The sequence below is a fragment of the Durio zibethinus genome, chromosome 26 (assembly GCF_047325235.1).
Source record: "Durio zibethinus cultivar Kanyao isolate XHJ-2024 chromosome 26, ASM4732523v1, whole genome shotgun sequence".
NCBI classification, from domain to species: domain Eukaryota; kingdom Viridiplantae; phylum Streptophyta; class Magnoliopsida; order Malvales; family Malvaceae; genus Durio; species Durio zibethinus.
In genome coordinates, this window is record NC_143187.1 from 11,765,885 (window position 1) to 11,779,216 (window position 13,332).

At 31.4% G+C, this 13,332-nt stretch overlaps 2 protein-coding genes across 2 annotated transcripts; both read left to right on the forward strand.

Annotated features, from left to right (window-relative positions):
• Nucleotides 1-1,311: 1,311 nt before the first annotated feature.
• Nucleotides 1,312-2,932, forward strand: LOC111318799 (putative xyloglucan endotransglucosylase/hydrolase protein 8). Its single transcript, XM_022921666.2, has 4 exons — nt 1,312-1,619; nt 1,751-1,851; nt 1,965-2,167; nt 2,407-2,932. The coding sequence occupies exons 1-4, from the start codon at nt 1,427-1,429 to the stop codon at nt 2,807-2,809; spliced, it is 900 nt and encodes a 299-aa protein (XP_022777401.2). The 5' UTR covers nt 1,312-1,426; the 3' UTR covers nt 2,810-2,932.
• A 2,495-nt stretch (nt 2,933-5,427) lies between these two features.
• LOC111318800 (Tetratricopeptide repeat (TPR)-like superfamily protein) lies at nt 5,428-7,641 on the forward strand. Its single transcript, XM_022921667.2, has one exon. The coding sequence runs from the start codon at nt 5,771-5,773 to the stop codon at nt 7,514-7,516; it is 1,746 nt and encodes a 581-aa protein (XP_022777402.2). The 5' UTR covers nt 5,428-5,770; the 3' UTR covers nt 7,517-7,641.
• Nucleotides 7,642-13,332: the final 5,691 nt, after the last annotated feature.

Sequence of the window (13,332 nt, forward strand, 5' to 3'; positions counted from 1 at the left end):
TAATCGTGATGGCATGCGGTTGTGCAGTTTTCTAAATCAACATGGTAAATTTCATATATACTTAAGTGTGATTTAAGATTTTTTCTCATTTATACTTTTGAGATTTATTTATAAAAAAAGGTGACGGTAAAAATAAAAATAAAGATATTTTATAATTTATTAAATTTAATTGATTTTTTATGTTGTTAACATTTTTTATAATGAAAATAAATTATAAAATTATAAATGAAAAAAAATCGTAAAAAATATAAGTGAAAAAAAGTATAAACTACAATAAAAAAAGTATTATTATTTTTAAACATGCTCTTTGAGAAGGAGAAGTGTTCCAACAACTGAACCGAACAGTATAATATAATCAATTATTGACTCTTAACTTAAAAATTGTGCATTAGAAGATTAATTATCAACTTCCTCGTCCACATGTAGTTTGTTTCATGACAATTATGACGTATACTGCTTTCTTGGGTACTGGAAACAGCATGTCGGTCATGTTTACCAAGAAAGCAGGCTCTGCTTTCTGCCATCTTTTCACTGCTTCCAGTAAAATAATTTTGTTTATTCCCTGATTGAAGACGTTTAACCATGAATCTGCTACAAAAAAGAGGTACAAACAGATCAAATTATAAACGAAAGGTGGAAAATGTAAAACAGATTTAAATTGTAATTGAAGTTGTTTTAGTTATTCATTCTTTTAACAAAAAGCTAAAGATTAAAGTGTGTTTACTTGCTTTAATTCCAAGTTTAAATTTGTATATATATTTTTTTAAGCTAGCGGTGCTACAGTGGCAATCAACAACGGGCATGTAGTGTTAGCCCCGAGTCCCGACCGCTTAATCCAGTTGTCAAATCCAAGAACTTTCTGATTATTTGCAAGACAAAAAAAAAACAATCACGTTCTTACATGCAATAATTGGGCCCACTCTCCATTTTTATAATGCTAACTCCAATTGGAAGGCAGCCTGGCTTTTCAATTTTTGTTCTCCATGGACCATTCTCGTACTTCATTCCCAAAAATACCCACGTCGGCTTTGCATCAGTAATAGGCATAATTATTCCATCTTGATTGATACCTAAATTGAGACTATTGATATGATCGGTATTGCATCAGTAATCTGCTAAAATATTTTCTGGTTTGATGGTTTCATTCATTACCCTATGAGGCTGTAACTGTATAATCATTAAGCATAAATGAGGCAGTAATTAATCAGTGATGCTGATAATTTTAACGATCTGAATTCTTGCATGGGTATATTGGTACATTCAATCAATATCAAATAATTAATAAATAATACTAGGTTTGCTGTTCTACCCCTTCTCACATGAACTCTCCATTTTCAAATACTCATCATTCAATGCACATTTCCATCTCAGAGATCCAGCAGAGACATCTCATCCTCTTCTTCCAAAAAAATCTACAGCCAACAAAATGAAGATAAGGGTCTCTCCATTGGCCTCTCTACCCTTCGCTGCAGTTCTAATAGCTGCGTTTTATTCATCATCTGAAGCAGCTGGTTCACAAACTTCTTTTGAAGATAACTTTAGTATAATGTGGTCTGAAGATAATTTCAAGACCTCTGAAGATGGGCAGACCTGGTTCCTCTCCTTGGACAAAGAAACAGGTATAGACAAACTCATCTTTCATAGAATTTGATTCAAAATTGATTCCAGGATCGATTGCCAAAGTTGTTCTTGGTTAGAAAACTTGCTTCATATAGTGGATTTTAATTTTCTTCTGCCTGTTAATTTGTAGGCTGTGGATTTCAAACCAAGCGAAGATACAGATTTGGATGGTTTAGCATGAAAATGAAGTTGGTCGGAGGTGACTCTGCTGGTGTTGTGACAGCTTATTATGTATGTGCTTTTGACAATTTTCACATACATTAACACAAGATATTTCCATTCTACTTGTGTTTTCCGTCTTACGTTTCTTTTGGTTTGGAAGCTGAAGTTTAAGAGTGCTACAGATGTGTTCCGAGAATGGGGCAGGGCCAGAACGAGATGAGCTGGATTTTGAGTTCTTGGGGAATAGGACCGGACAGCCGTATTTAATCCAGACAAACGTGTACAAGAATGGGGTTGGAGGCCGTGAAATGAGGCACATGCTTTGGTTCGACCCCACTGAAGAGTTCCATTCATATTCCATTCTATGGAACAACGAGCAAATTGTGTAAAGTCCCAAATTTCATCACTGCCAGAAAAATTTTATCCTTTTTTCTATAGAAAATTGGTCACTTTCACTCTAACATGTACATGGCATGATGGCAATGCCTAGCATGGGATCCACCACGATGAAAAGAAGTGATGATATACTATAACGGAGATTTATGATTCTTAGCTTAACTATAGATACAAATACTTTTATTGTTCAAAACTGAATTGAATTTCATACTGAATTCTTGCAAACAGATATTTTGTGGATAGAGTTCCCATTAGAGTGTTCAAGAACAATGGTGAGAAAAACGACTTCTTTCCTAACGAGAAGCCCATGTACTTGTTCTCCAGCATATGGAACGCAGATGACTGGGCCACAAGAGGTGGGCTTGAGAAAACAGATTGGAAAAATGCCCCATTCGTGTCATCTTACAAGGATTTCAGCGTGGAGGGGTGCCAATGGGAAGATCCATACCCTGCATGCGTATCAACCACCACCGAGAATTGGTGGGATCAATACGAGGCTTGGCACTTATCTGACTCTCAAAAGACGGATTATGCTTGGGTGCAGAGAAACCTTGTGATTTATGATTATTGCAAGGATTATGATCGATACCCGACATTGCCCGGGGAGTGTTCTTTGAGTCCGTGGGAATAGGAGCTAGCAAGTGAGATAATTTTGTATCAATTTTTTTTGTTTGCATTTCAATTTTTTTTACTAGTATGAAATATGTATTTTGTTCCACTATTGCATTCAATAATGGGGTGTTTATATAATTTATTCAGTTATTCTTGCAGTATGAGTAAGTACATTTGACCAGCTCTATTTTTGGATTATTTTTTTAATCATATATTTCTATTTATTCAGGTATTCTCGTTATGTTGTAAATAGAAAAAAAAAATCTTAGGTTAATCACCGCTTAAATTTAATTAGAAAGAATGTGTATTTTTCTATCAAATGCAATGGCCAAATGTCTTTTACACTTTTAGATAGATCACAGCTTAGATTATTTTTGACATAACAAAATAAAGTCCGAGAGCGAAATAGCGGCAGTATAGTCATTAGAAACCCAAAGCAAACCCAATTACAAAAATTAAACCGCCATAAACCATGAGTGAACTGCCCAGTAAACTGAGCTATATATATAAACTGAGCTATATGAGTCATAGGGCAATTACACCAAACCTTTGTTGGTCTTAATGGTAAGGAGTTTAGTTCTTCTTAAGTAATGTTTTAATTTCAAATTTTATAAATAAAAAAAATTTATTTTTTTATAAAATTTAATTCGATTTGATTTTAAATTAATCAAGGTTCAAAGTGATTATCGAATATTGGGAGTTTCCAAACCAAAATAAGGATTATTACGATTTTAAAGGCGAAATCTTAGCCACACCTGCAAATGATCCATCTTCGACGATTGCTATAAAAAAAAATTCGACGGTAGTTGGTAACAATTCATCCCCGTAGTCGTCATGTAAGAGAAAACCTAACTTCAATTGTCAAATCTCTTAATATTCGTTAAATCCGAGCAGATCGATAGGTTGATTTTGGTTCAACCTTATTGCTCTTTGTTTTCATTAACTTAATTTTGTTTGCTAATGTTTAGAGCCTTTGATTGCTGATTTTCCATTTGCTCGACAGATGAATGCCTGTTATACCTGATTTTTTCCCCTTCGTCCTAATTTGATTTAGAGCCTTAAATTTACCTTTTTTTCTGTACATAAAAAGCTTATTGCACGAATGATTTGGATTGGTATAAATACTAAATTTGTTATTATTGTATGGCTTACTGTTGAATTTTCCAACTGTAAGTGAATTCCATAGAATTTTGCTGTTGGTACTTTTATTTTTAGTTGATTTTTGTACTAAAATTAAGATAAAAGAACAACCTGTCGAATATTTAGTTTATATAGTTTGAATGATTTTTGAAGAAAAAATTGTGACCTGAAATTTCACAATTTCTTCTTCCCCAGAACTTATTCAAACTGCATAAACAAAAATTTTTTATGGACTATTCTTTCACTATTATTCTTTGTCCAAAAACTCAACCAAAAGAATTGTATGGGGGCAAATGCAATCGAAGTTCAATGACAAAATTCAGTAACGAGGCTTAGTATGACAATTTTGGTATTTATCCCATTTGTATTTTATAATTTCGTTTGGTGGTAGTTGGCTCCAAGACTTATATTTTTACCATCTCTGCTTCTGGCTGTGTAGAAAGCTGCCTGTAATGGAATCCAAGGAAACAGTAGAAATCTCTATTGAGGACTTGAAATTATATACTGACAATTTTAGCTCAGCCAACTTCATCGGAGAGTTTCAATATGGCAAGGTTTATCGTGGAAAGATTGGATACCATGACATTACTGTCAAAGTATGGTCAGTACCAAAGCAATACAGATGCAGACCTGGAGAAAATGAGACAAGAATGGAAGTGTGTTTTTTCATAGACTCAAATTTTTTATTTAATTTTATCAATTCCCCATTCTGTATATTAACTTTTAATTTCCCTCCTCTTGTTTGGGAGGAACTCATTTTACACTCAGATTCAAGGCTAAAGTCGCATCCCAACTTTGCTAAGTTGATTGGATATTGTCGTGAGGATCAGCTTGCTGTTGTCTATGATATTAACCCTGTTGATACTTTACATAACTTTATACTTAGAGGTGTTTTGGCTTTTAAAATGCACGTGTTTATGCTTTTCCTTTTTCTTATTTGGATAAATTGGTAGTGCTCATGGTATTAGATATGTTCATAGATATAAATAACTATTAACTCATTATATTGCATTTTAGTTGATTTTACCTGGCGGCAAAGAATCAAGGTTGCACTTCAGCTTGCCTGCCTCCTTAAACTCAATCTTGTGCTTGTGCGGCATACTTTGAAGCCTTGGGCTTGGAGCAGATATGTACGAACATTAATGTGCTATCAATCAGCCGCTCTGGTTGTGATTGTCTATAAAATCTTTGTGCTTTTGAGTACATTGTATTATCAACCATCCCCTTTGGGTTTTGAGCAGATTGTAAGCCCTTTGTTCAGTAACAAATGCGGACAAGCTGGCCAATGGTTGTTGGTTTGACGTCTGAGTTATAAGGAATTTGATTTTTTTTAAATAAAATTTTAATTTTGAATTTTATGAATAAAAAAATAAGTGTAAAAAGAATATGTTTTTTTTATCAGATTTGATTCTATTTAATTTCGAAATAGTCAGATAAAAAATAACAACTAAACACTAAAGAATCTCATACAAAAAAAAAATATGGACAAGCTGAAGCCTTCAAAATTTGCGATTCTTTGAAAGATTAAGGTGTTTTTTTTTTTTTTTAACAAAAACAAGCACTAGTATTCCTTTTGTTTACCCATTTTTTTGGTTGCAGTGCCTGATTGTTGTTTTCCTTGTGAACGCCAACGCTTCTGCGCCAATCGGCAATTGCAAAAATGGGATAGTAATAGACCACTGCCGGTTGGACTTGGACCTTTAATTGAGCCCAAATGCCCAAGTGCGGTACCCTACCGGAACACTTTAAACGACTTTGTTTTGCTGTATTCGTTTTTACCTTCCGACATCTGCTTAACAAAAACTATTTTCTCCAGCGACAGAATCTAAACTGAATTCAAATGCAACCATTTTCAACTCTAACACCAAAAACAAGAAAAACCCGTTCTTCTTCTAATTGGAGAAATCAAATCGAACAATCCAAGCTGGTTTCCCAAGTCTCTTCTATTCTCTTACAAAGGCATAACTGGGCACCACTTCTTCAAACTCTCAATCTCTCCTCCAAACTAACCCGAACTCTCTTCCTCCAGATCCTCCGCAAAACCCAACATCACCCTCAGATCTCTCTAACTTTCTACAAGTGGGTCAAAACCCATTTGGGTTTTAAGCCAGACCTCAAGTCCCAATGCCATATCATCCAAATTGCAGTCGGGTCGGATCTTTCCCGACCAGTAGAGCCCATTTTAAACTCTCTGACTCAGTCCTATCCTGCACCAATAGTTGCTGATTCTATGATTCAAGCTTGCAAAGGTAAAAATTTTCAATGTAGTGCTTTAAGTTCGGTCATTAAATCTTATTCGGAAAAGGGTCTTTTTATGGAAGCATTAGAGGTGTTTAAGAAAATGAGAAGTCACGAGTTAACCCCTTCAATAAGTGCTAGTAATGCGCTGCTTGATGCTTTAAATAGAGGAAATGAGTTAAAACTAGCTTGGTGTCTTTTAGGTGCCATGATTCGATTTGGTGTTGACCCTGATCAATTTTCATGGTCATTGATTGCTCAAATTCTTTGTAAAAATGGGAATTTTGAGAAGGTTGTTAGATTGCTGGAGAAGGGCATTTATAATTCTGAAATTTATGATCTTGTTATAGATTTTTATAGCAGAATTGGGGATCTTGAAGCCGCATTTAATCAAATAAATGAGATGTACAACAGAAAACTCGATACTCGGTTTTGTACCTATAGCTCAGTTCTTGATGGGGCTTGTAAATATAATGATAGAGAAGTGATTGAGAGGATAATAAAAATGATGATAGAGAAGCAATTACTTCCCAGATGCCAATTTTCGGAAAATGATTTGATCATTCAAAAGCTTTGTGATTTGAGGAAGACACATGCGGCTGAAATGTTGTTTAAGAAGGCTCGTAGTAAGAGTATTAGATTACAGGATGATACTTATGGGTCTATGTTAAAGGCATTGTCCCAGGTTGGAAGAATTGATGAAGCAATTAAAATGTATTGTATGACATTGAAAAGGGGAATTATGGTGAATAAGAGCTGCTATTATGCATTTGTGAATGTTCTTTGCAAGGAAGATCAGTCTGATGATGGATGTGGACTGTTAGTGGACATTATGAAAAAAGGATATAATCCTTGTGCTTCCCAGTTGTCCAAATATATAACATCACAGTGTAGAAAAAGTAATTGGAGAAAAGTTGAAGAACTCTTGGATCTAATGCTAGAGAAAGGGTTATTGCCTGATTCATATGGTTGTTGCTCGTTGATGGAGTATTATTGCTTTAATAGACAGATGAATAAAGTTGTTGCATTCCATGATAAGATGGAGAAAATGAAGGGCTGTTTGGATGTAACAACATACAACTTGATTCTTGATGGACTTTGGAGAGAAAAGAAAGCCGAAGAAGCAATCAGGGTGTTTGATTATATGAAAGGGTTGAACTTGGTCAATAGTGCAAGTTTTACAATAATGATTCGTGAGCTCTGCCACATGAAGGAAATGAGAAAAGCTATGAAAATTCATGATGAAATGTTGAATATGGGGCTTAAACCTGATAAAGGTACATATAGGCGATTGATTTCTGGATTTAAGACTAGTAATAGGTTCTTAGTGAATGGACTGAAAGCATGAATCTCACTCCATTTAGATAATGCGGTAGGACATCATTCTTACATTTTCTCTCTCATTATTATTGTAAATTATACTGCCTGGATTATGTAAGGATGTTTTATGATATGAAAATGCTGATTATGTAAGGGTAGATGTCTCATGAAATGAAAACGCTGATTTATGAGCTTATTAAAAATTTGTATGTTCCATTTGTTATTAGTCGATTGCTCGCATTGCGTTGAAGATTAAAGCTCGAATGAAGCTGTTAAATATAGAAGCAACATGAGTAAAGTTAGCCTATTCCTCCACCAAGTACAGGGGCTCTTTTTGTTACATCAGGATCTGCAGTTGCTCAAAGTATGAGAGGAATTAATGAATGAAATTATTTGGACAGCCAAAATCCAGAATCTGGTTTTGAAATTAGTCCCACCCACGCTTGACGCTTGCACTCAAGTCAAATGTGAGGCTGTGGAGCGTGGGCCATTTGATTCTGGCTGCCGCAACCCAATTCCGGTGCACTATGGGTCTGGATCAAGTATAGCATTCCAGTCCAGTCGAATGTTAAATCAAATTCACCCAAAGGAAAAAAAATGGCCATCTTTTCCACTCATCTCTTCTTACTCTCATTCATCACCCTTTCTCTCTTGTAATTTGCACAGCAGAATCTGAATCAGAGCCGATCTCCTAACCCTTCAGTCCGAATCGATATCAGAGTCATCCACTTAGACAACCAAACCGTCTTTTACCGACAATGTACTAAATGAATTCATGGATGAAGTTTTTGATTTTTTTTTTCGGTAATATATATTTGAATTAATTAATTAAATTATTTAATAATTGTGATTTGTTTTTATATGAATATACTTGAATTTTATATATAATAGGTTTTCGAGATTGAGATTATCCAAAATCCACTTGCGAAATCCAGTATGCATACATTTCTCAATTATGCGAAATAAAATTTAAAAGATGGATTGCTTATAAGCATGAAAATCGATGATGGATTATTTAATTATCCATCGGTGGCATGAATTGGACAGAAGGAGATTATTAGATTTTGTTTGATAATAGAGATATCAATTACAAAAACATTGGTATACATGAAGTTAGTTTATATATTAATTTAAATATATAATATATATTCATTCATATATAGTGTATACCAATATTATAATTAATTTGTATTTATCATGTTGTCTCTTTTACAAACGTGTGAACGAGAGATAGATGATTAATGCCTATAGATTCATTGGCTCAAGTCATATATCCAGTAGTGTGAGCACTATACCTAAGCGTGCATTTGATTTGACATATGCAATGTAAAGAGAGTCACAACACTTTATCGCGTCTTATAATCTTGTGTATGTATCAATTGCTTACTTTATTAATTATTTTACATTGGTTTATACAGATCTGATAATTGTTAAAAGCATTACATTCTTACATTGGAATCAATACTATTTATTCAAAGGTCATTGACAATTGGTTGTGATTGAATACATAATCTATGTAGTTTACTTTTTCAACTCAAGAAAAGGTAACCCGAAACCATTACAAGAACTAACAAATATGATAAAAATGTATTTATCTTAGTTATGTCAAATAATTTCTGTTATGTTTACGATTTTTTATGTTATTTTAGGGGATTGACTATCTATAATAAAATAATGTAGGTTACATTTTCTGGTAAGTATGTTTATTTTATTTTCTTTAATTGTTTAGGTTTAATGAAAAGCACTTGACAACCCAACATGATTTGCATGTTCCTCATTAACTAGAACTTAAGAATATGGGTATTATATCTTTCATTTCATGAAGAAAATAATTTGTAACAATCTTACGAGTACATTAGATAAAGTTAGCATAATCTTAAAGTATAGATACATGTTTCTATCGTAAACACAATTATAAATGTATATTGATTGACATTTATTCAAAAATTTTTTCAGTGGGTTGAAAAAGAAGAATTTACATAAAAAAAATAGATGAAATGCTTCATGAATGGTGTAATTATATATCCAAATTTATATAGTGAGGATTGAGGACAAAGAGTCTTTTCCTTTTGTTGGTTTATATAAATTTGTATATTGATGTAAATTCAATGTAAATAATTTTTATAGAACTCTAGAAATTTTCATTTATATAAGTCCAAATTTTATGATTAATAAAAGTCCAAATTTTTTTATTTAAACATGTCCAAATTTTATGATATATACAAGTTCAAAGTTTTTCATTTTATAATTCTAAATGAAAAGCATTACATTATGTTCGAAAAGATAAAACTATAAAACATTACATAATGTAATTATAATATTTCTACCATAAACCATATCCATAATTAAAAAAAAATGTAATTATAATATCTCAACAACACAAAATAAATACTATATGATAAAACAAATCAGCTACATTTGTCTTGGAGGAGGAAAGTCAAATGATGGTCGATAGGCATTACGTTCATTCAATTACTTTCGTATATAATCCTTTCTAAATTCATATGGTAGCGCAAAGAAAAAAATAATTTTATGAGTATCTATTGAGGTATACTTACCAGTAAAAAGCATTTCATCTCGAGAAAAATCATTTAGTTGCATAATTTAGTGAAAAACGACATTCGCCTATCAATGCCATTGATTTTTTTCTTTAAAAAAGATGAAATACCCTTGATTTCTTGTGTTGCCACACAATATATAGCCTCATTATTGCCTATTTACTCGACTAATTCAATTAATGCATTGTCGCTCTTAGAACATTTCTTACCTAACAATGTTCTACTTGCGGTCAGAATTATTGCACAAGCTAAATCTTTAACTTCATCATCTTCTAATCTCGCTATCTCCTGATCATTGTTGGCTCGATTCTCAATATAGCCAAAGTCAACATCATTATCAGCATTAAATGATTCAATTACATCAATTGTTATTTTAACTCTTTGACCAGTAGTTCTATCGGATCTAAAAATCTTAACAAAGTCATCATAGTGAGGGAAATGTTTGTTCCTTAACTTTCTAACATGGGAATGAATTTATAAAAAAGTAAAATGAAATATGTATTAAATATTTTGATAATAAATCAACAATCAAAATAACTTTCACATTCATGTTAACTGCTTATTGAACTCACTAATAAAAAACATTCTTGTCAACAATTACACATTTTTTTTTATCCTTCTAACAAAATCCACTTGCATTAGCTACCATATCACAAATAGTATAATATTATCTTTTCAATAACTTTACCTTTGACTTTGTGTATGGGTTTATTTGTAGTTGTGCTTAGAGAATTTTGGACTTCAATATCATTTTTAAATGTCCTAGATAGCAAGCTTTGAAAGTTTTATTGTTGGCTTTCCATCTAGGATCATCAGCTAAAACATGAAAGCATTGGACAAGTATGACATCTTCCTTCTTTGTCCAAGTGTGATTACATATTGTTGAGGTTTATTTTTTTTTTTAGATATACTTTTTATGTTGGCACCAAATGATGACATTTTAATATCTTAATCATATAATTAGACATCATGTAACAAATGCATATCAAATCAAAAAATCAATGGAGATAAACCAATAATTAGTGCAGGAAGAAAACCTATAGACATGGTAACATAACAGATATTATTGCAAATAATAGTTAATTACATCATATATTAAAAAAACAAAAAGAAAAACTAGTATAAGACAAATGTAGAAAATAAATAGTACACTAAATCATATTGTACACACATCAATATCAGTAAGCAAATAGACAAAAAATAAAATAATGTCCTTAACCATTGGATTGCAACTAATTCATGAACATTTACTGTGCTAGTTTTTTTTTAAACTCAGTTCAAACATCACTTAGCTCAACATGTCTAATCAAATCTTGATGCTCATCTCTTTTTGCTTGGCTATTACTCACTTCAATAACATCACCTTCAATTGGGTCAATTAGCATCTCAAACTTAATAAAATTATAAAAAAAACAGTAAATAAAAATGATTATACACTGATTTTAATTAAATAAAATGATTTTTTCTTTAAAATTACCTATCTAGCTTTCAATATACAAAAGAATCTATTAATATAATTTTTTCTTAAAAGTGTTTTATATTGAAGTATCCATGGGGATGTTGCAGGTTGGTGTCTTGGCCTCTAATTATATAAGTAGTATCTTTAACCTTTATAAGGTACTAAAAAACCTTTCCTATTTATGTATCCAGTATCACACAAATAATAAAAACTTAATTCATTGTCATAATATTAATATACATTTTTAAAATGAGTTTCATGCAAAACTAAAATAAAAATATTAAAGCTAATACTTTATAGAATTTTTAAATCATTTCTACATGTAATGGCATCCTTGAGTACTCTGCCACTTACTACAAAATCTTTCTATCCTGGTAGAATATAAATAAATTGCATATCTAGTGTGTAAACACCAAGAACATTGGTAGCAATTTTATTTTTCTTAGTCATATACCTAAGCCTGTTAAATTAGTTTACATTCATCCTTATATATATATATTCCATTTAAGGCACCTGGATAACCTTAAACCCAAGAACTCTGACTATTACATTAGACAAATTTGAGATTTATTAATATTTATTCAGAGTAAGCAATTACTAATACATTAACTTGAATCATTTTTATCTATTATATGTTGAATTTTTTGATACTGATTCTAGTGTTTTAAACAACAAAGAGTGCAATCTGAAAATAGAATTCAAGATAACATGAAATACCTACTAATTGTCTCTCTAGATCTGGTTAGGTAATGCTTCATAATCTTATTTTTTGTATGACGAGCAACTATTTTGAGAAAGCTAATAACCATTTTTTTTTATTAGCATATGTCTAAATGCCTTTAATACTCATTGTGTTTGAAGTAATTGACATAATTTTGTAAAAATTTTTCTATCTATTCCATAGTTATCCATACTTTGTATATCACTATCAAATACCATTTTGTTTAAGTTTAATAATCTAATCTGAAACTTATCATGAGTTTTATTAGCATAAGATATTTTACATATTTTTCTAAGTGTCATTGTAACTAATGTGACTACAACAATAAGCAATAGTTAAAACATATACTTCATCTGGTTCATTTATAAAATAAGCACTATTACCAATTGCTTTTTCTTTTTTATTGATAAATAAGCCATATCTGTTTAAAAGAAAGATTTTTGTTAATATTAAAAATAAGTGTCGAAAGCAAAAATGAATATTTAGTAGATCAAGATTTAAACCACATCCAATGGCTAACAAATAGTAAAAACATTTGATTAGACCAAGAAATAGTAACAAAACATTTGTGGATCAAGAACAAAAAACCAATAGCAAGAACATATATGATAGATTAACAATTTTTTAATCAATACCTAACTCAGATCTACCAATATAACAAGAAGACATTTGACGTAAACAAATAATACAGAACAAATTGTACAAAATAGATAGTAGACTGACCGTATATTAAAAAAATAAGCTAAAATGAGCCGCATAAAAATGAAATCATAAAAGTTGAAGCTAATGTTTTATGAAATAGAAAAGAAGGGTTTGGTTAAAGCTCTTCAATGTTGTCTGTAAAGAGAAAATGGGTTATATCATGTTTAAATGTAAATTTATAATGTTATTTTTTTATTCATCATTAAACCATGTTTTGAAACAAAAAAAATGTTGTCTTTGATAAATTATTAACCACATTTTCAAATATAAGTTTATTATGTTATTTTTTATTTATTATCAACTACATTTTGAAACAAAAAAAAAAAGGTCTTTGATAGATTATCAACCATGTTTTTGAACTAAGAAACATGGTCTTAGTTATTTTTTAAAGACTATGTTTCTTA

Excerpts from the sequence above, each read along its gene's own strand:
- LOC111318799 (XM_022921666.2), top strand. The coding sequence starts at position 1,427 with ATGAAGATAAGGGTCTCTCCATTGGCCTCTCTACCCTTCGCTGCAGTT. Across the intron at positions 1,620-1,750 it reads CTCCTTGGACAAAGAAACAG|GCTGTGGATTTCAAACCAAG; the intron begins GTATAGACAAAC and ends GTTAATTTGTAG. Across the intron at positions 1,852-1,964 it reads GTGTTGTGACAGCTTATTAT|ATGTGTTCCGAGAATGGGGC; the intron begins GTATGTGCTTTT and ends AGAGTGCTACAG.
- LOC111318800 (XM_022921667.2), top strand. The coding sequence starts at position 5,771 with ATGCAACCATTTTCAACTCTAACACCAAAAACAAGAAAAACCCGTTCT.